This window comes from Ochlerotatus camptorhynchus, unplaced genomic scaffold, assembly GCF_037179485.1.
Source record: "Ochlerotatus camptorhynchus isolate MF236.1 unplaced genomic scaffold, CSIRO-AGI_Acam_v1.1 ptg000209l, whole genome shotgun sequence".
Lineage (NCBI taxonomy): Eukaryota > Metazoa > Arthropoda > Insecta > Diptera > Culicidae > Ochlerotatus > Ochlerotatus camptorhynchus.
The window spans coordinates 2,790,134-2,811,471 of NW_027040699.1; the positions used below are offsets into that span (position 1 = coordinate 2,790,134).

General features: G+C 38.5%; 2 protein-coding genes across 2 annotated transcripts in view; both read left to right on the plus strand.

Moving 5' to 3' along the window:
* LOC135703148 (mucin-2) overlaps window positions 1-21,338 on the plus strand; it is a 488,834-nt gene that overhangs the window by 160,680 nt on the left and 306,816 nt on the right. The window lies entirely within an intron of this gene.
* On the plus strand, window positions 17,923-18,342 carry LOC135703122 (male-specific sperm protein Mst84Db-like). The gene has a single exon (XM_065224222.1). It carries the CDS (start codon window positions 17,923-17,925, stop codon window positions 18,340-18,342), a length of 420 nt encoding a protein of 139 aa, XP_065080294.1.

Genomic DNA, 21,338 nt, shown 5'->3' on the forward strand with positions numbered 1-21,338 from the left:
ACCAAATTTTGAATTCCCCTTATTTTAAATGACTACAATTTCAAATTCCTCCAATTAAGTGTTCTGAAATATGCTATTTCATAATCTCTCAAATTCCTGATTTCTTAAATTTATAAGTTTCAATATACAAATTCTTTAAATTCCATACTCCATACATCCCCAATATCAAATTTTATCAATTAATTCAAATTTTTAAACAAAAAAAATTCCATATTTCTTTAATATTATATCCCAAACTTCCCAAATTCCTAATTTCGCAGTTGTGAATTCCTCAAATCCTTAAATTCTCAATTCCACACTATTACAACTATTACAAACCCCTTAATTTTCGGATTCCAGGTACCCTAAACTTTAAATGATTCTAATTCTAAATATCAAAATATAAAATTTATTTTTGTTCCCAAATCACACAATTTCAAATTTTCCATATTTCATCAAATTAAATTTTCTTACATATTCAGATACCACTTTCCCAATTTTTGAGTTCCTTGTATTCCAAATTGTCCAAATTGTGAATTCATTTTATTCCAAATGTCTTAAATTCCAAATTCCTCCAATTATAAATTATGAATAACTTCTTCTTCTTCTTCTTCTTCTTCTTCTTCTTCTTCTTCTTCTTCTTCTTCTTCTTCTTCTTCTTCTTCTTCTTCTTCTTCTTCTTCTTCTTCTTCTTCTTCTTCTTCTTCTTCTTCTTCTTCTTCTTCTTCTTCTTCTTCTTCTTCTTCTTCTTCTTCTTCTTCTTCTTCTTCTTGTTCTTGTTCTTGTTCTTCTTCTTCTTCTTCTTCTTGTTCTTCTTCTTCTTCTTCTTCTTCTTCTTCTTTAATCTTATTGTACATCGCATATTTGCTTATTGCGTGCTTTCAACTTGGTGTTCTAGATGCACTTCCACATTTAGTAATTGAGAGTTTTCGATGCCTGTAACATTTTTGCGTTCGTATAATGGTGTGGCAAGTACAATCATAAGTACTCTATGGAGTCAACAAATTTTCCAACCCAAAAAATTCCTAGACTGGACCGGGAATCGAACCCAGTCACCTCCAGCATGCTTTTGCTTTGTAGCTGTCCCTTTACCGACTGCGCTAAGGGAGGCCCCTTACCTAATGCTCAATCTCCAAATTCCTGATTTCCCAAATTTTGAAGTCCCAATATTCAAATTCTACAAATGCGACACTTTTAAAAAGCAAAATTTCCCTTTTTAAGGTCCCCAATATATTATTTTTTCAAATCATAAATTCCCTAACATTATTTTTTTCCCAATTCCTCACATCTATAAATTTAAAAATTTCAGAATTCTGAAACTCCAGATTCAACACTCCTCAAATTCATGTTTCAAAATTCCATATTCACAAACTCCTAATTACCTAAATTGCAAATCCCTCAAATTAAATATTTCTCGAATGCAAAATTTCTCAATTTAAAAATTCCCAATATCTAACTTAACAAATTTCTGGATCCCCCACTGGATTGTTCTGAGTTCCCTAAATTTTTGATATCCTGATATTAGAAAATGCCCCTATTTTGAATTCCTCAAATGTTTTATCTATAAAATTCCAAACTCCTCAAATCCTAATTTCTTAATTTCCCTCATTCTTAATCCCCCAAACTGCTGATTTTTCAAATTTGGAAGTCCCCAGTTTAAAAATTTTATTAAATTTTCCCCACATTAAAATGCTTCAATATAAAAATGCTACAAATACCAAAATTTTATTCCAAAATTTCGACTTCTCTTTATTTCATAATTCATATTACCCAAATAACAAAATTCTCACATTTGAGATTCCTCAAATTTTTAATTCCCCTAATTTCAAATTCCTCAGAACTCACAAATTTCCAAACTCCAACAACCCCAAACTACAAATTCCACAGAGTCCTAAATTTTATGATTCCAAATTCCCAAAACACCTCATTGTTCGAATAACAATTACGAATAACTCAAATTTCAAATTCCCTAAATTCCAAATGCCCCAATTTCCAAATTCCAATTTCCAAATTCTTCAAATTTTAAAATCTCCAGATTCACAATTCATCAAATTTCAATTTCTCTTAATTCCATAATCCTTAAAATTCCAAATTCCTCAAATTAAAAATTTACAGAATTTCAAGATCACCAAATTTCAAATTCCTCAAATTCCAAACTCTCCAAGCTCCAATTTACTCATACTCCTCAAATTTCCCAAATTATCTAATTTCAAAATTCCCATAATTCAAAATTCCGCATACAGTCATCATTCGCCTGTTGAGGGTTTCCGCGTTGGACTACTTTTTAATTGAGAGTTCGCTAGCAAAGTTTGCTGTCGTAAATCTGTTGGCATTTCATTGTTCGTACTTGGGAATAATCGAGTGAGTTGCTTTGCACTACAAACTATTCTTTTATGGCTGATGAACGCTCCGAGCGAGCGAATGGCATTCATTGTTCCACTTCACCCGCACGGTACGCTCATTTATGAATGCACCTTTATAATCCTTGTTTCTCAATTTCCATGTTTCTCAATTTCCATGTTTTCCAAATTCCAAATTCTTCAAATACCCAAAATTCCAATCTTTGTTAATTCCCCCCAGTTCCAAATTTTCAAAATTCCCAATATTCAGAATTCTACAGAATCCAGATACTTCCAATTCCATATTCTTTGATTTCAAAATTATTCTAATTCCAAATTCCTCAAACTCCAAATTCTTCGAGTTCCAAATTCTTAAAATTCAAAATTATTCAAATTCCAAATGATTCAAATTCCAAATTATTCAATTTCAATTTTAAAATTATTAAATTTACATATGCCTCAAATTCTTCAAATTCCATGTTATTCAAATTCCAAATTCGAATTTCTTCGAATTCCAAATTCTTCAAATTTTAAATTCCAAATCATTTAAATTGCAAATTCTTCAAAATCCAAATTCCAAATTCTTCAGGCTCCCAATTTCAATATTCCAAATTGAATATTCATAATTTGCAATAAGAACTCTGTAATTGACCAGATCCAGTGAAATTTAAACACAACAATAAAAACTAAGTAAAGGTGGCTTGGGATTGGTAATACATTTAAATTGTGCTGACTCCGGTGACTCAGTTTTATCAAGATTAATCACACAGCCGGTTGTTTGGAGTTCAAAATCCGTTGATTCTAGAGAACATTCTCAACGGGTGTCATGGGTAGGACGTTTTTGTTTGTGGGAAGTAACTTAGATCTGAATTCAATTTCAAAAATGAATCGATCTTTTAATGCCTGATAAACAAAGAATGCAACCTTATCATCTCATTACTGTATGGATAGATCCCACAATCTTCTACTCATTAAGCAAAATTGTGACCATTAGAACGATTTTCTACGATCTCTACTATAAAGATAAACTTTAACAATTTTAAATAAGCAAAAACGGTCACTAATAGGCCACCGAGCTCCTATTGTCGCTACTAACCAATGTCCTTTATACAAGGTCTGAGGCGAAGGGCTTCTTGGTGTAAGTTACATGTGGTTACATACATACGTATTTCATCAGCATGTTTACAATATTTTTGCTTCTAACACCAGCGAACTGCCTGTTGTCCCGGACCTTATATAAACGTTATTGACTACTAACCGCTAGGAATGACAGTCATTCAAATCTGGCAACTTGAAGCTATTCAAATGGTATCGATTCGAAAAATCATGAGGTCATCGTGCATGTCGTCCGGTCGTTCTACTACATCACTAATCTACTTTGTCTGACATCGTATGTCACGGAAAGCATGACAGAACGGGCTCAAACAGACGTAATTTACACCTTGTCGGTGACTTGTCGGCTGCATTCGATAAACTTAACCATTAGACTGATGCAAAATTTGAAATTTTTGCTCCACAGTGTTAAAACGGTTTCAAATTGGGTCCTGATTAGCCTCCGAATGTTTAAGCTCATTTGATAAGAAACTGACTTGGCACAAACCATTTGAAGTTTGTATGGAAATTACTATGGCCTTTAACATATTGTACTGTTAAAAAATTCTATTGCTATTATTATGTGAATTTTTATCAGCTACAACTTTGCAGAAAATCGTTTTTCAGCCAAACGTTAAATTGAATAGTTATTAATTGTTTAAGAGATTGATAAACTTATGGCAAGATTAAGCAACTGTATTGTGGGCAACACTGTATTCTGCAGTGTGACATAGTAGCCATGATTTTTGTCCTCTATTCTACGCGTCATAAACACCAACGTTGCCTGCTAAACAGTTGATTGAGCATAATCATAAGACATCAGTGACTTGAATCATTAATAATTTTTGTTCCTAACATATGATCGAAAAGTGGTCTTCAACAAAGTTGTAACTGAGAAAATTTTCAACAAGTTCAGCTATCATTTTCTACAGTAGAGTGAACTGGTGAATTTTGAGATAGATGTGAACCGAAATTATGATTTCTTCATAGTAATTCCCATATAAACTTCAAATAGTTTGTGCCAAGTCAGTTTCTCACTAAATGAGTTCAAATTTTGGGAGGCTAATCAGGGCCCAATTTGGAACCGTTTGAGCACTGTGGAGCGAAAATTTCAAATTTTGCATCAGTCTACTGAACCATGCAATTGCGATTGCTAAGTTGGATAGACTCGGGGTAAATGGCAACCTCCTGCGATGGTTTCGCTCTTATCTCAGTGATCGCCAGCTGATGGTAACCGTTGGTAAATGCCAGTCTGCTACTTACCCAGCCGCGTCAGGGATACCTCAAGGAAGTCACCTAGGCCCGTTGATTTTCCTGCTGTACTTTAACGACTTGAATACCCTCGTCTATCGTATGCAGATGATCTTAAAATCTGTATCCGGATCCGTTCTATCGATGACTGTCACTTGAACCGAATGGAGGTCAACTCCGCGAAGTGTTCAGTTATCACCTTCTCTCGCAAGAAGGAACCGATCATGTTCAATTATGTACTTCAGGAAACAGCTATCAGCCGTGTCAACCACGTAAAAGACCTGGGAGTTATTCTGGATTCCCAGTTAACGTATATGCAACACATCTCGTTCATTGTCGACAAGGCGTCAAGATCTTTGGGATTCATTTTCAGGATTGCAAAGAATTTTTCCGATTTATATATTGTCTCAAATCGCTATACTGTTCCCTGGAATATTGCTCTGCAGTGTGGAACCCAAGCTATAACAATGGTGCTGAACGAGTTGAGTCCGTTGTCGATTTCTTCGAATTGCTCTGAGGAAGCTGCCTTGGAGAAACCCTTTTCGTCTACCCAGTTATGAAAATCGATGTCGCCTGATTGATCTGGAGCTTCTACGTACTCGGAGAGACACTTCGTGGGCCCTGCTCATCGCGGATAGTTTACAGGGTAGAGTTGATTGTTTTACAATCCCGGAGAAGATCAACGTGAACGTCCAACCCCGAGCGCTGCGAAATAACGCTATGTTAAGATTGCCTCAGCATCGCACTAACTATAGTATGAACGGTGCTATAGACGGCCTTCAACGTGTGTTCAATCGAGTTTCTTCAGTGTTCGATTTCAATCTGCTATTCACTTAAACATCATTGCGGCTACACTCAGCCTGTTGTTGTGAACTAACAAATAAATGTGCTTATGTGTTCCATGTGCTCTTGACTGCATGCTCAATTGTGATATTGTTCCAAAAACGTACCACAGTAACGTGAGCAGAAGCAATATGAGCTGATTAAAGACCTGAAAGCATTTTTTTAGCTGAAGTATAATTTGTTTGCCAGTATAGAAGCTCCTCTTCTGATTCCAATGTTTGTTGGATAGATCATAACCTGAAAAAAAATAAAATAAAATAAAATTGAATTCCAAAGAAATTTGGTACAGTCTACAAGTTTTGAAGATAATTCCAAAGCATTTCGAGAAACTTCCCAAGGGAATTTCGAAATCGTGTACTGAGGTTGGTTCACAAATACTTTGTCGGCTATTCAATGGAACCGAATTTTATTAATGTTCCACAAGGAATTCTGAGGCGATTTTTGTGTCTTGTCTGTCATCGTGTCTGAGACTTTTTAGAAAAAATTCAACACGCTAACTTGAAAGTACCCATTAATGAGTAAAATTTTACCCATTTTGAAGAAAAGTGGCTCAACTCATGAAATGAGTAAAACTGACTTTACTCTTTAATGAGTATTCGCCGAATACTGGGTATTTTTTACCCTTCATGCTTTTTTTCTGTACATGCGTAAAAAGTACCAATTTTATCGAAATTTTTGCTTCATGGTGCTCCTTGTCATCAGAGATATTTCTAAGTTAATGTTAAAATCATCAAATTGCGTTCAAAGTGCATTCTTTACCCAACTATTGTGTTGCTCTTCTCGTCATGTAACAAACTACAAGTATTGTAACAACAATGCTGATGATGGTACAGCATGCAACAACCACCCTACTGCTTCTCTCTGAGATGACTAAGTTGGTTATGACGAGATGAGCAACACAATAGATATTAGTGACGTTTAACGCACGCACACTTGCGGGTGCATCGCCGTTTAAAGTTTGTTTATTATTTTCCTTTGGCTAACCTAAAAAATGTATGGTATTAGATCTATCAAAATGAGTTTGACAGCGATTTGTAATGTATTTTCCTTGGATTTTCACTAACACGCTCTCACTAATCACACCAACACAACCGTGTCGTATTCCGCCATTTCGGATGAAATCAAACTACGTCTTACGCGTTTTGTAAACCCGAGCAAAATTGCGACTGCTCTAGGCAAATATCGATCACTCACTTTTTCGATTTCAACAGCATCTTCCTCCGACTTTCCAACTGTTGCGATCTGTTGAGGTGATTCTTCACGAATTCTTATCAATCGCTGCTCTCTGCCTCGTTGGATTCCTGCTGGACAGGCACGTCGAATGTGTCCTTTGACAGCGCAATTGTTGCATTCGTCTGATGAATGGAATACGCTATCACATCTCCAACACCTTGCTCTTGATTGCACTGTATCGTTGCTGTTGAGATGCACATCGTGAGGTGGCTTCCATCCCGTTCTTGGTTTCTACACTGATCGTTGGTAAGGCTTGTTCCGTGTCTGGTAACGTTCCGAGAATCTTTGTTGACGCTGGTATGGTACAGAAACTGCCGCAACAGAAACCTGGTCTGGTTTTCCTTGCTTGCGCATGACATATTCCTCATTCAGTCTAATCGATTCTATCTCTCTCACTTTATCGATAAGGTCCGAGAAGCATCCCTTCTTACTTAACATCTTCAAGGCTCCTTATCGCGAGCGTGTTCTGCAATCGTAGCAACAATTTCCTCAAACTCTTTGCCATCGTCGTATCCACAAAGATGAGCTGTAGATCCAACCCTGATGATGAACGCTAAATCAGTTTCGTCGGCTCGTTGAGCCATCAAAGCCAACTTTCTTCGCATTAGCATGATATCGGAACCCGAGCCAAAGTACGATTTGAGTCAGTGCATTGCGTTGGAAAAAGGCTTTGTTTGTGGATCCGGATCGTCATTTTGGGATTTTGTGTTCCGGAATATCTGCAATAGCTTTACTCCCGCTTTCTCTTTGAATACAGTGAACATTGTTTGTTCGTTGTCAATACCCGCCAGGATCATGGAATCAACCAAGAGATCTTTCCATAGTTCAGAGGTTTGCCGATGAATGTCTCCGTCATCCGTCGCTTTACATTCGGGTACATTGATTGACGCCACCGAAAGTTGATTCATCGACGAAAGGAACCTGGACTCTTCTTGACTCGTCACGTTTCGGGCAAAGCTAGTTTGAGGATTCTTCTGACTCGCTCTAGTCGTGTTCCGCGCAATACTTCTCCGGGATTCATCGTCACTAGACAAGAATCGTGACTCATCCTGATTTGTACCACTTGTATGCCCTGCGTTGTTGTCCTGAGGCTCCTCCTGATGCTCCTCCTGAGGCTCCTCCTGATCTTTATCCTGAACCGTTCCTATCGTGTTTCGTGTGCTGCTGAATCTGTTTCCACCATCGAACTCAATTGTAGTGCAACCGCCCGTAGAGCTACTATATGTCGCCAACTGTTTATTGAAATTGTCGACAAGTAGTTTCTTTTCCTTCCTGCTCTCCTTAAGCTTTTTTTCTGAGAAATTTGGTTTTTGCTTTCTCGGCAGCCAACAGGCGAGCCATTTTTTTAAACTTGCTCTTCTTCCCCGGCTTCTGTGATGATTTTTCCTCTGGAATATTTGAACCAAGCTTGCAAATGCTCATTACAGCTAAAATGCTATTTTTCGGACTTATGAAGCTATGAAATATTTTAATGATAATTCTTATTGACAAGATGCAAGAAGAGAAGGTAAAGTATTTATAAGATACATAAAACTTGTTAATTTAGCTTTTAGAGGACCACAATAGTGATTAGCTGTAACGATGAGCGCGATGAGCGAGCAATTAGAGATCATAAAATCGCTAGTTGTGACCTTCTGAAAGCAAAATTGATAAATTGTGTATGTCATACACAAACTTTACCACCCATGCTTGCTTCTTGCAAATAAAAAATATCATTAAAGTATCTCATAGTTCCATGATTCCGAAAAATAGGATTTTAGCTGTAATGAGCAATTGCAAGCATGATTTGAACGAAAGAAAAAAATATAACTTCAGTTCTAATATCACCTCAAATATATTATAATAATTCAAAATTGCTCTAAACCCTATCGAACGCCATCTTTTATTTATTTTTAATTATTATTATTCTTTTTATACTGGTATTTCACATGACACAATTTTTTTCGTGGCCCCTCGCACGGTAAGGCATTCTTATTTCCAGTAACTTCTCATGGTAAAGACGTAATTTTAAATTCCTTGATCTCTCGCACGGCAACCATTTTCCCGTGACCTCTCGCACGGTAAGACATTTTATTTCACGTGACCTCTCACACGCTAAAGTCATTTTAAATTCCGTGACCTCTCGTACGGCAACCATTTTTTTTTTGTGTGACCTCCCGCACGGTTAAGCATTCTTAAATCCCGTGATCTCTCGTACGCCAAGGAAAACTTAAATTCCGTGGCCTCTCGCACGGCAACCATTTTTTTTGTGTGATCTCTCGCACGGTAAGGCATTCTTATGTCCCGTGATAGCCGTTTTAAATTCCGTGACCTCTCGCTCGGCAAAGCTATTTTTTTACTCACCCTCCAACTGCGCCATGTCGTATTCCGCCATTTTGGATTAAATCAAACTACGTCTTACGCGTTTTGTAAACCCGAGCAAAATTGGGCATGGGATTCGAACACAGGTCCTTGGCGGGGTAGACTTATTACTTCCTAACTAGACCAACTCCGCCGATTCAGTGATCGATATTTGCCTAGAGCAGTCGCAATTTTGCTCGGGTTTACAAAACGCGTAAGACGTAGTTTGCTTTCATCCGAACGGAATACGACAAACCGGACGTGAAAATCTCAATAGTTGGGTAAAGAAGAATTGCATTATAACACACTATCGACTGGAAATGCTTTCGGCAACGTGGGGCTTAGGTAGCGAAGAAACGTCGCTTCAAATCTTCAGGCAAAAAAGTGTGCGTTTGACTTGCTCATATACTGCCTGCGGCTGTGGTATACAGCTTTCCCCCGAAGAACGCGTTACCCACTGAGTTGCACCCACCGCTTTTTCTTGGCGGTGTTTCAACCAGTCGGTCTGATTTTTTGCATGTGAGTAGTGCAAATGGAGAACTAGACACTTACAGAAAATAAGAGCGCTTGGTTGAAAACCCACCGAGACAAAGCGGTGGGTAGTACTCAGTGGGTAACGCGTTCTTCGGGGGAAAGCTGTATACTTAAAATCTCCTCGCACATCGTTCGAGTTAGGCAAAGAAGTGAGCGTTTGACTAGTACTGTCGTATTTATGGCCCTTCGTTCATGTTCAACTTCTATTCAATTTTCATACTGCTGTACTCTAACGGAACTATCTACCTACCCTCTTCGAAGACCATTCTCTAGCTAATAAATCATCACACTAAAGCTTCATGTTAGATTGCATTTATAATAAACTCATTAAATTTCAGTTTGTAAAATAAAATCTTTAAACACTTGTTTATTTAACAATTCTAGATAGAGCTGGAATTAGGGCCTAACAGCTTTTGTAAACAATGACTTCTATCGATGATTTCTAGAAAATCAAGGCTTGCCCACGCAAACCAACATCTTCATCGAGTAGGGAAAGACTTTCCCTATCCGATGGTTATGCTGGTATGCGTGGGCGTGCCTTGAGTTCCTAGAAATCATCGATAGAAGTCATTGTTTACAAAAGCTGTTAGGCCCTAATTCCAACTCTATCTAGAATTATAAAAAAAAAAAATACATGAAACTTTATTAATCCTTCACATCACAACTTCGAGACAGCTGATTTTAGTTGCATGAGGTCATCTTCCATCAGCATGCTCCCAAAGTAATTTTCAACTCCTCAACAGTATCCTCCTCCTGCATCTGCTTAACGTCCATCGGTGCAACAGCTGGTAAAGGGTCATCATCCAGTACCTTGGGTCAACTATTTTTACAATACCACACCGAAAATATTTGTTTCGTACGCTAATGAATTTTTTAACCATTTTAAATTGCCGAAGATATTTTCAAAAATGAGGAAAAAGTACCCGATTTTAGATTTTTACAAACACTTGCCAATACTTGCAGACAATTTAGAATAAATTCAAAACGTGTTATTATTGCCTGCCCCCGCTCGAATTTCGGAGAAATGTTTGTGAGAGACTTGTATATTTTTGAATATCTCATATTTCATTCTTAAAAATCATCTCTAAAGATGCCTTATGCTTGATACTCTTTTGACTACTATTTGCATTTCCTACTTTTGATTGGCCACCCATCAATCGAGAAATATATTTTTAATATTATTCAACTTCCGGAAGTTTTTATTCATTTTTTAACTTCCTGAAATTTCATCCAACTTTCCCTGAAATTTTCTTCCACCTTACCTTGGAAGCTTCTTCAGCCTTCGCTCGAAAGATTCTTTCTTCTTCTCCCGCCAGTTTTTTCAACTTTTCCGGAACTTCAAGGATGCTATCAGATTTTTATTGCGAATCCACTTTAGCTGCAGGAACATTTAAGAAGTTCTGAAACTTCAAAAAAAAAGTCCAGACTTTTGTGTAAGTTTCGATGAATTAAAGACAGTCTCAAAAACCCAGAAATTTCTGGAAAGTCCAGCGAACTCCAGTGAACTTAAGGAAATATCATAAATATTATGGGAACTTCAAGAGTCCAAAGAACTTCAGGGAAATTTAATGGTTTTCAGGAACTTTAGTGAAGCTTAGAGAACATCAGGACAGATCAATTAATTTCAATGAAATTTCTGAAATTATAAAGGAGTTCCTAGAAACTCAGGCAATTTCCGAAAACTTCAGCAATGACCTGAGGGGCTCATGCAAATTTACGAAACGTAAGGAAAGTAACATGAACATTATAACATTGCGAGAACATTTTATGGGAAGCTCTATGCTCTTTTAATGGGTAATGGCAGTGTCGATAACTTTTAAAAATTTAAAAAAAAAAACCGGGAAGATCAGAGAACTTCAATGCTGATGTTACAATACATTCAACAAATTTGTGAGAGCACTCAAGAGATTTTGAAATCTTCAAGAAAGTTCAGAGACCTTCAAAGATGATTAGAGATATTCTGGAAGCTACAGTCCCTAATTTTAGGAAAAGTACAAGAACTTTTAATGAATTTCGAGGAATTCTGGAATATTCCCAAGTGCATTTCAGGAATGTTCCGAAAACTTGAGGTAAATTGCGGAGTCTTCAGGGATGTTTTATTCTTTCGACTGTTCCGTAAGCACTCTGGCTTCCGACTTTCTTCAGATGTTTCTTCCAATCTACCTTTGGAAGTGTCTGCCAGCGTCTCAAGGAAGTTTCTTTCGTCTTCTCCAGGAAGTTCAATTAATTCTCCCAGAAATTTCTTTCGTCTTCTTCTATTGGAAGGTTTTTCCGAGCTTCTTCTGGCTTTTCCTGGAAATGGGTGCTTCTGAAAATTTACTTCCGATTTCCGAAACTTTTCTGGCTTCCTTTGGATGTGACATCTGATTTTTTCCGATAGTTTATTTAAATTTTCACCACAACTTTCTCAATTCGTGTCGTGGTAGTTTCCGGATGTTTTTCTAACTTTTCTTAGAACTTTACTCGAACTTCATCCAGGAGAGCTTCCTTCGTCTTTCTCTGGATGTTTTTTCAGCTTCGTCCAGAAGCTAATTCAAACTCCCCGGAGTTTTCTTCCGGAATTTTCCGATCATAGTTCGAAATCAAAAATTTTGCTTTAATTAACGGCTTCCTCAGTCTTAAAACACTGCAACGAGTACGATGTAATCTGCTCGACATTTCGGCCATGGGTCGTGGCCCTTTTCAAGGGAAAATATTGTTTGTCGTTATTGTCAATAGTTTAGTCGATGTTGTGGCTGATTTTCCATATTTTGGTTTCATTTAAAGATATTTAATTGAAAAACTAAAGGGCGAACACGAAATTATTGCGACACATTCAACAGGGCATAACTTTTTTACCATTGGGTAAAAATCAACCAAATTTTGCACACTTTCTCATTGATGTGTATTGTGTACATGCTGTCAAACTCAAAGTCGTGTTTTTCGATTCAACGAAAATGGAGGTGAACCAACGCGAGTTGAGAGAACAAATTCTTTCCAAACACCTGGAATTTCCTGACCTGTCGCACCGGCAGTTGGGAAAAATGTTGAACATTCACCATTCAACCGTCTCCAGAGTGTTGAAGCGGTTCCAGGAGCGGTTGAAGTTGGACCATGGCAAAGGAGCTGGAAAAAAACCGGGACCGGAGAACAAAAAGACGGAGGGAAAGGTGAAGCGAATGATTAAAGCAAATCCCAACGTCTCAAGCCGTGATTTGGCTAAAAAGATCGGCATGTCGCAGAGCTACATCCAGAATTCAAAGAAGAGAGCTGGACTACATACATACAAGGTACAGAACTTCCCAAACCGCGATGAGCGGCAACAATCGACGGCTAAAACTCGGCTGACCGACGGCTAGCCAAATATGGCTGCTGTGTGATGGACGACGAAACGTATATAAATGCCGATTTTAAGCAAATTCCGGGGTTGGAGTTTTTCACCGGCAAGAGCAAGTTCGATGTGGACGACAAATTTAAGAAGAAGAAAATGTCGAAGTTCGACTCCAAATATCTCATTTGGCAGGCCATCTGCTCTTGCGGACTGAGGAGTGAGCCTTTCGTGACAAAGGGCACAGTAAATGGCGAGATCTACAAATCTGAGTGCCTCGAGAAGCGCCTTTTGCCGTTCTTGCAGCAGCACGACGAAGCTCCGCTATTTTGGCCAGATTTGGCATCATGCCACTATTCTAAAAGTGTCCTGGAGTGGTATGAGGCCAATTCTGTCCATTTTGTTCCAAAGGACATGAATCCGCCAAAGTGTCCGGAGCTGCGCCCGGTGGAGCAGTACTGGGCAATAATGAAGCGAGAACTTCGGAAGAGCAAGAAGACAGTCAAAGACGAGAAGGACATGTTAAGAAAATGGAAAAAAAACTGAGAAACTGGTACTGGATGACACTGTAAAGACTTTGATGGAGGGCATCAAGCGAAAATGCGTTCAATTTTACACTCAAGGCTCCATCGATTAACTTTTCTTTTGATTTTTGAAGTAAATATATGTATAAAACTACCCTAAAATTTTGGTTTGATTCTAAACATTATAAGAAAATTGGCATGACATTTTCGGTGTCCCAATAATTTCGTGTTCGCCCTTTACTTGGTCACAATTTCGATCACAACGATAATTTTAAAAATTAAATTAATTTTTTATAGTTTTTTAAGACTGAGGAAGCGGCGCCTGTGGTGTAGTGGTAAGCGTGATTACCTCTCACCCCAGCATGCCTGGGTTCAATCCCAGTCGGCGCCGCCGGGATGTTCTGAGGCATAACATCTCTGATCACGCCTTCCTTCGGATGGGTAGTAAAGCCGTTGGTCCCCGGTTCATGAGTTGATGGGTCGATAGGTAGGGTCCAGGTGTGGGAGCTGCCTACCTGGCACGTCGGTAGCATTGTTGCTCAGCACGGAAAACAAGATCGACGGAAAACAAACCAAAGGAAAAAAAAAATAAGACTGAGAAAGCCGTTAAACAAAGCAATTCCCTAGGCAATTCCCCTCAAGCCCCAGTTTTCACCATTGTTAAAAATTTTGCTTTCAAATTTATAAAATGAATTAAATAGTTAATACCGATAAATACCGATTTTTTAATAGCTTCGATACCGATAAGCTTTAAAACAATCTGGCAACGCTGAATCGAGCAGCGCCTACATTGATTGCAGTGGTGCTAGAAATCATATAGGCATAGGTTGCCAAGCTACCCAAGTAACATTTTAAGTTTTATGAAATACTACAAAGCAACTATAAAACAACATTCATAAAACCCTGGTCAAGGCTATTTTGTCATTAATGCATCCACCAAAACCTCATTAAGACTAGAATATGTCTAGTTGGCCCACCCTGGAGAAGGTTCTGAAGGGTGTATTCTCGAAACTCGTCAAGATTGATTTACTGCAAAAGGTTGTATGACGAACGCATTCAGAACCATTTGAAAGCTACAATAAAAGCTATTTAGTAACAATAAAAACCCTTTTCGAGCCATTTCCCCTAGCCGCATGCTGAATCCACTAGGAAAGCATCAATCAAGATAGAAAAGGATTTATGAATCCGATCTTATCAAAATAATTAAAATAGAAACTGATGGTATAAAAATATTGTTGAATATCCAAACTTATTACAATAGTTCTCATTAAGTGACCTAGTTTTAAGTGCCATATTCAATTTTATGTGAAATGTACGTGAAAACATCGAACAAATTAAGTCCACCCTCGTAAAACGTCGATTTGACCAATTATTTAATATTGAAAAAAACAAATATATTCTTCAGATCGAGCTTGGCCGACATTTTTTTTAAATGATTTTCGCATTTAAATGTTTGCTCATTGCTAAATTTACCAAAATATAGTTATATCCAAGGCAACATAGATTGAAAATCGAAGATTGTAAAAAAATAAGCCAACTAATTGTAACATGGCGGTGGCATAAAAGTTGATTTTCATGGGTCATTTGTGAAAAAGTTGTTTTGCTTTCAAGAATTCCTTAACAAATTAATAAGGTTTTAAAATGGCTTTTATAAAGAAAACTTGCAGGCTGAATTGTATTTATCTAAAGCCATTTTGCTTGATCCTAAACCATTCAGATTAATGGCAACATTTATGGAGGCAAAGTTGCCTGCAGAAAGTTAAACGTCAAAGTTTGTTTATCTTTCGATAGTTGCGCTGTGAGATCCAGGATTCTTCCAGGCGGTTTTCTCCCGATGGATTGTGAGCAGTTACTCAGATAGTTTGCGATACTGTTTTACAACATTTCGCATTTCGAACAGCTGGAAGCGCAATCGTTCCCGAAAAAGATCCCCTTCTTCCGGATGGTTACAGAAGTGCACGATCCAATGATGCAGAGATGTACGGTTGAATGAAATTTTCGAAGAGTCTTTCGCCGAATAAAATCGCTGCTTTGGATCGGAAACCAGCTGATCTCCGCTAACTAACAGTTTCAGTGGTTTGCTGTCGGTTGTTATTTCGATTGTCATCGCAAGATCTGGAGAAGGCTGGTAATTTTTTCAACTTTAGACAATGTTTCATGAGTTCGAGGGCCCCGCTCACTTTACTCTTCTCCGACAGATGGCCAGTCGTTGGTGGTGTGATGGTTCTTCTAAAGAAGTAAATTTATCTGAAATCGACTTGATTTTTTCATCCTACTTCGTCTATCCTTCGAGATTTCCTTGTCATAGATTTGGCATTTAGTAACTATGAGGAACCATCTTTTAAGCTCAATTTGTAAACAAAGTAATTGGGGAGTTAATGATGCTTTTAAAAAGGCTAAAAAGCAACAATAAATGCTTTTTTCTCTAATGCAAAACCTAATAGTTTTATGGTTGCTTTTATAATGATAGAACACGTTTATAAAGTATTTTATTATGAAATTAATAAACAATTGCTAATGACGTTTATGCTTGAATTATAGAACAGTTTTAAGGAGGGATTGATAACTGTTTTAAAATTATTTTTAAAACAAGACAGTTTTTGACTTTCTTGCCAGACTATAAAAGGTTTTTAAAACAGCAAAAAGCTGAATTACTAAGCAGGAATGTTTTACACTTTATAATGCTATATTTAAACTAAGTGGATTGTTCATTGCCGTTATAAAACCATCATAAATCAGAGTGGATGCTAAATGGTTACTGAATTGCTACTTGGGTAGTTTGTTCTGAATCCGCTCCTCTCTTATACTAGACCTTTTCTAGTATTAACTTATTGTAACTTTGAGAAAAAAGTTTAAAAATTAAATAACAAAAAATGTCTTCGTTCAATATTTTTGAATTATAAAAAATGAGTATGGAAAATATAAACTTTGTAATTTTGAAAACATTGAACACATGAAAATTGATGAAAATGTAAAACAAATTTATGCCAAAATTCCTAAAAAAAAAAACTATAAACAAATCGATAGAGCTTCTACTAGCAAGTCATGTGCATAATACTTTGATGTCAGTTGCACAAGACTCTGGGGCTAAATAATTCAGTTCTAAGAGAAGTGTCCAAAGGACCGATTTTGATCTCTAAGATCTAGGAACTGGCCCTCATTTCTATATCCTCGGAAATATCGTGAACTCGCTCAATCTAAGAGACTTTTCAACCTTCATAGAAAAACTAGATGAAACCATACATTTTCCAAACACCTCAGCCTGAAATGGAATCCACAACAAATCAATTTAATTCAATCCAAACACCGATTATCTCTTCCGCCAAATATTTGCCCATCCGCCACACGCTTCACAATTTCGCCAACCAACAATGTAGTTTCCTCACTTATATTTTTCTGGCCTCTGCCACCACAGCGAGCGAATTCCTTGCATTAAAAATAATAAATTTTATCCAAACATTGACATTGCCATTCTCGTCGGTCGTCCGCCTCTCTAGTGTTTACCGTAAGCAGCTCGGTCGTCGTCATTGCTCTTGAATTCGGCGCAAAAAAAAAAGAAGGCATAATCCCCCGTCGTCGTGGGACTAGTTGTGGATTTGCGATCTGAACAAACTAAATACCCACCAGTCGAAGAAAGCGAAATCAAATGTTTGAGTGCATAATTGGAGCACCCTACCAACATGTGATTGCCCTCGCAAGCGTGCAGTGCTGTTGACTTGTCCGCTGGTAGACGGCGGGTCGGCAAACAGGATTTTGCTTGTTTGTAGAAAAGACCCTCTCGACGACGACGACGACGACGACGAACTCAAGCCTCGTGTACCCGTAGTTTGTCTTTGCGGTGCCTGAACTTGGTTGGTGAAAAGAGCAAAGCTACATGCATTATTGCCGGTATAGTAGAGCAGCAGAGCAAACACTAGAAGACCGGCAGCAGTGCAACAGCTGCTGCCCCGTAGTTTGTAGAAGCAGGGTACCTCCACCGCCACTCACTAGAATCAATGTCATTGTCATGGATTGGCACTGGGATTCGTGTTGAATAGATTTGCCGGACCACAGGGGGTTCCTTTCCTTAGGTTGGAAAAGGCACAGAGGTGGGTTTGAACTTCACGTGAGGGAGTATTGGATGGTGAGAAAGTCTGAGTTAGAGTTTTACGGTTTTACGATCGCGAATTGATAGAAGAATGGTGATATGGATCTAAATTGGGTTGACATGCTTTACTATGCGAATTGATTTTTTTAAGGACAAAGCAACCAGCTTCTTTGTAGTTATAATCAAAGTAAGGCTTGGTTTTTTCTACGGTTAATTTGTTTCAATTGATTTTCAAACACCTTTGGGAGAGGACGCAAAATTTCTAGTTGAAGAAAAAATTGAAGTCTTTGAGGATTTATCAGCTTCGGTAAGATTGTTCGCTTCAGGACACTCGAGGTAATATTAATGATAGATTTTTCGTTCCGTTAGGCTTTTGAAGAGAGAAATTTCAGAATGTGTGATCCATGCAACGTACCATGCGACTCCATTTGTGGACCATCAGTTTATCCAACCTGTAGTCCTTGTGGAGCTTGCGAACCTTGTGGACCTTGCGAACCTTGTGGACCTTGCGAACCTTGTGGACCATATGGAACTTGCGGACCTTGTGGCCCTTGTGGCCCTTGTGAACCTTGTGGTCCATGCGAGCCACGTCGACCTTTTGGACCTTGCAGTCCATGCGGACCATGTGGACCTTGCGGGCCATGTGGACCTTGCGGGCCATGTGGACCTTGCGGGCCATGTGGCCCTTGTGGACCATGCGGACCATGCGAACCATGCGGACCTTGCGGTCCTTGTGCACCGTGTGGCCCCTGCCGACCAGTAAGCCTCTGTGAGTGTATCGCCCGCCAATACAGCCCGTACGGATCCTTCTAGAAGCACAATTAGCCATCCTGCAGAAGTAACCTCCATGTCTTTCAAGGGAAACTCGACTGTCCTGAATAAAAATATCACTAATGACCAAATTTACCCAACTCATTTTTTTTTCTCCGCTTGTCGTTTCTCCTGCTTGCAGGTAAGTAAAATTACATTTCCCTCTATCCCTGTTTCCGGGTTTTTGAAAGCTGGTACATTTGCTTTCGACAGACGGAATATCTTTTTGAACTCCCATCTCTCATGTCGTATTTTGCTTTTCCGGACAAACCTTTCCTGATGGCAACTGTTGACGGGGCCTGTTGACGGTAAACAAGATGATGTGATGGAGAGATTTTGACGCGGTTGCCGGAAATTGAAAGCGTTTTTTCGTTTGCTTAGCTCGGAATCGAACACACCCACATATCTTGCTACAATGTTTGCTCTGCCGTCAACCGTATTTCATCCGTTGTGGCTCATTAAGCATCTCCGAGAATAAATTGGCCTGCAGCGTTTTTACAGCGGCGAGACATTTTTCAATTTCTGATTTTTATCCCATCCCATGCAACACTTTGTTGCCTGGCTCCGTTGAAGCTTAGCAATAGGTATACCGTCGGTAGTCTTCCGTTGGGTTTTATTGGGCACAGAGTGCCATATTCGCTAAGACAACGATATTATTTATTTCCGATTTTGATATTTATTGCCACCCGCTTGGCAGCGCCATTCTGGTCCTACCCAGGAGCGGTCATAAATTGTCGCGTGCCATGTAATCGTTTTTTTTCTTTGAATGGAAGTCGCTGCATTCTCCCGAAGAAGGTAAGCAGAGGTAGAGGTACTTATAGAGAAGAATCTTCTTCTCGCATGTGAGTCAACGATCCAATTATGGTTCTTTCGCGATTTACCTCCCCCCCCCGTGACTCGCTTATGTGCTCTCCGTTGAACGATTCGGATGAATAACGACCACCCTCGGATGTGTGTATGACCCCTTTGCTGGATGCCATGTACGCAAAATCTTCCGAAAGGGGAATCGATGGAATCTGGGTGGCATTCGCCGTTGAAATATGGATGCGACGGGGGATGATTATTGGTACTTTATGGAAGTTGGAATAATTGGATTATGGGATTGTATTGGAATGAGTGATGGTATTGATGGTTTTCTGTTGTTTGCTTGGAGAAATAGGAAGCATGAAGCTTATGAACAGCAAGAGTAATGAACAAACGATTGATTGATTTATGTAAAACTGCTATTTAGAGGTTCCCACATTCTTAATAATAAGCTGTGCAACGGAAAGTTGTAATTATTAACATTGAGTTTTTAATTAATTTTACTATTTTTTTTCTACTCATGCACATCCAGTGGTGCATGAAAACAGTGGCCAAAATAGCGGCCATGTGTGGATTCTATCAACTTACACCTTAAATTATTCGTTTGAAAATAACTGTTGAAAATAAGGTTTCCATAATGTCGAAATATGATTTTGGAACACACCTGCTTGTTTAAAACATCATGGAATTCGCATTACATTTAGTTCTAATTTTCATCAGTGATTTAGTTGAATAAATAATTTTAACTTTTATGGAGTTCTCTAAGGTGCATTGAAATTTAGCTAAGAGTTATCTATATTCTTCTCCAAATGCCCTTAAAATTATCTTAAGAATTTCCTTAAAAGCTTTCTCAGAATTTCATTGAAATCGTACCATTTAAAATTCGGTTCCCTTGACATTCTTCTCAGAATTCTCTCGGAATTCACTTAAGACTCTTGATTTTTGACGTGAGAGGTATGGATGTAATCCTTTACGCTGGGGTCACCCCGCTACTTGAGATATACACATTTTAAGACTGTGTTTTTTTGGGTTTAAATTACCCATTACTTTCAAATGATAACTTTCCAAACAGAGATAAATTGCTGTTTTGGACCACAGTGCAGTGCTCCAGGATGGGATGCTATTGCCTTAAGATTTAGAAGCTTAGTGATATTTTTCAGTTTTAAAAGTTACTTCTTGTGGAAGTTTTTAAAGTTAGGGTGGTTCTCAAATTATTGATACAAATAAACTAACTATTTTATTTTTGAAAAATAAGTCGCATTCTTCAGCAAACTTGTAGCTGAGATGATTTCAAGCTACTTTGCTCAAGAAACGTTTTGTCCATATCTTATCATTATCATTTCTCAAATTAGCGGCGCCGGTGGTGTAGTGGTAAGCGTGATTGCCTCTTTCCCCAGCAGGCCTGGGTTCAATCCCAGTCGGCGCCGCCGGAATGTTCTGAGGCACAACATATCTGATCACGTCTTCCTTCGGAAGGAAAGTAAACCCGTTGGTACCCAATCTATGCGTGAGTTGATGGGTCGATAGGTAGGGTCTAGGTGTGCGAGCTGCCTCCCTGGCGTCGGTAGCAGTCGTGCTCAGCACGGAAAACAAGATCGACGGAAAACAAATCAAAGCAAAAATCTCAAACTGCTTTGAAATATCAAAAACACCAAAAAATCAACAACAGAACAAATATGGGAATTTACGTATTCTCGGCAACCTAAGCAGCGACCTTCTTTCTATAGCCTTTTTCTCTATGGAACGCACAAATATGCAGTATTGGTTTGTGTACAATCTTTTGCTGCCAGCTGCTCTAACAATTTCAGTCGAAAGAATTGTCAAAAACTATTTTGAAACGCTTTTACAAAGCTCCAATCTTCTCTAGTGAGAGCGAGTATTGTCGGCAACCAGTTTTTCTTCGGCAACCGTTCCATTTGAACTGCATGTAAATCTGCTGTTCTATTATCGGCAACTCGAAATCAGCTACAATTTGTAGTGCGTGTGTTTCATTTCAAGAAAACCCTGATAGTTTGCTTTTTATCAGTGGTAAAAATATAGTCAAATTGAAGCTGAAAGCATAAAGAATCGTTTGTATGCATTCAGCGAAGTGTTTTCGTAAGAAAATCCAGTGCAAAAAGTGTTTCAATTTGGGTTGCCGAAAATAGTCTGTCATGCCGAAGCCGTCATTTCCCCTACTTCTTCAGCAAAGAAGC

Bases quoted from the DNA above. Each gene is read 5' to 3' on its own strand.
- LOC135703122 (XM_065224222.1), top strand. From the start codon at position 17,923: ATGTGTGATCCATGCAACGTACCATGCGACTCCATTTGTGGACCATCA.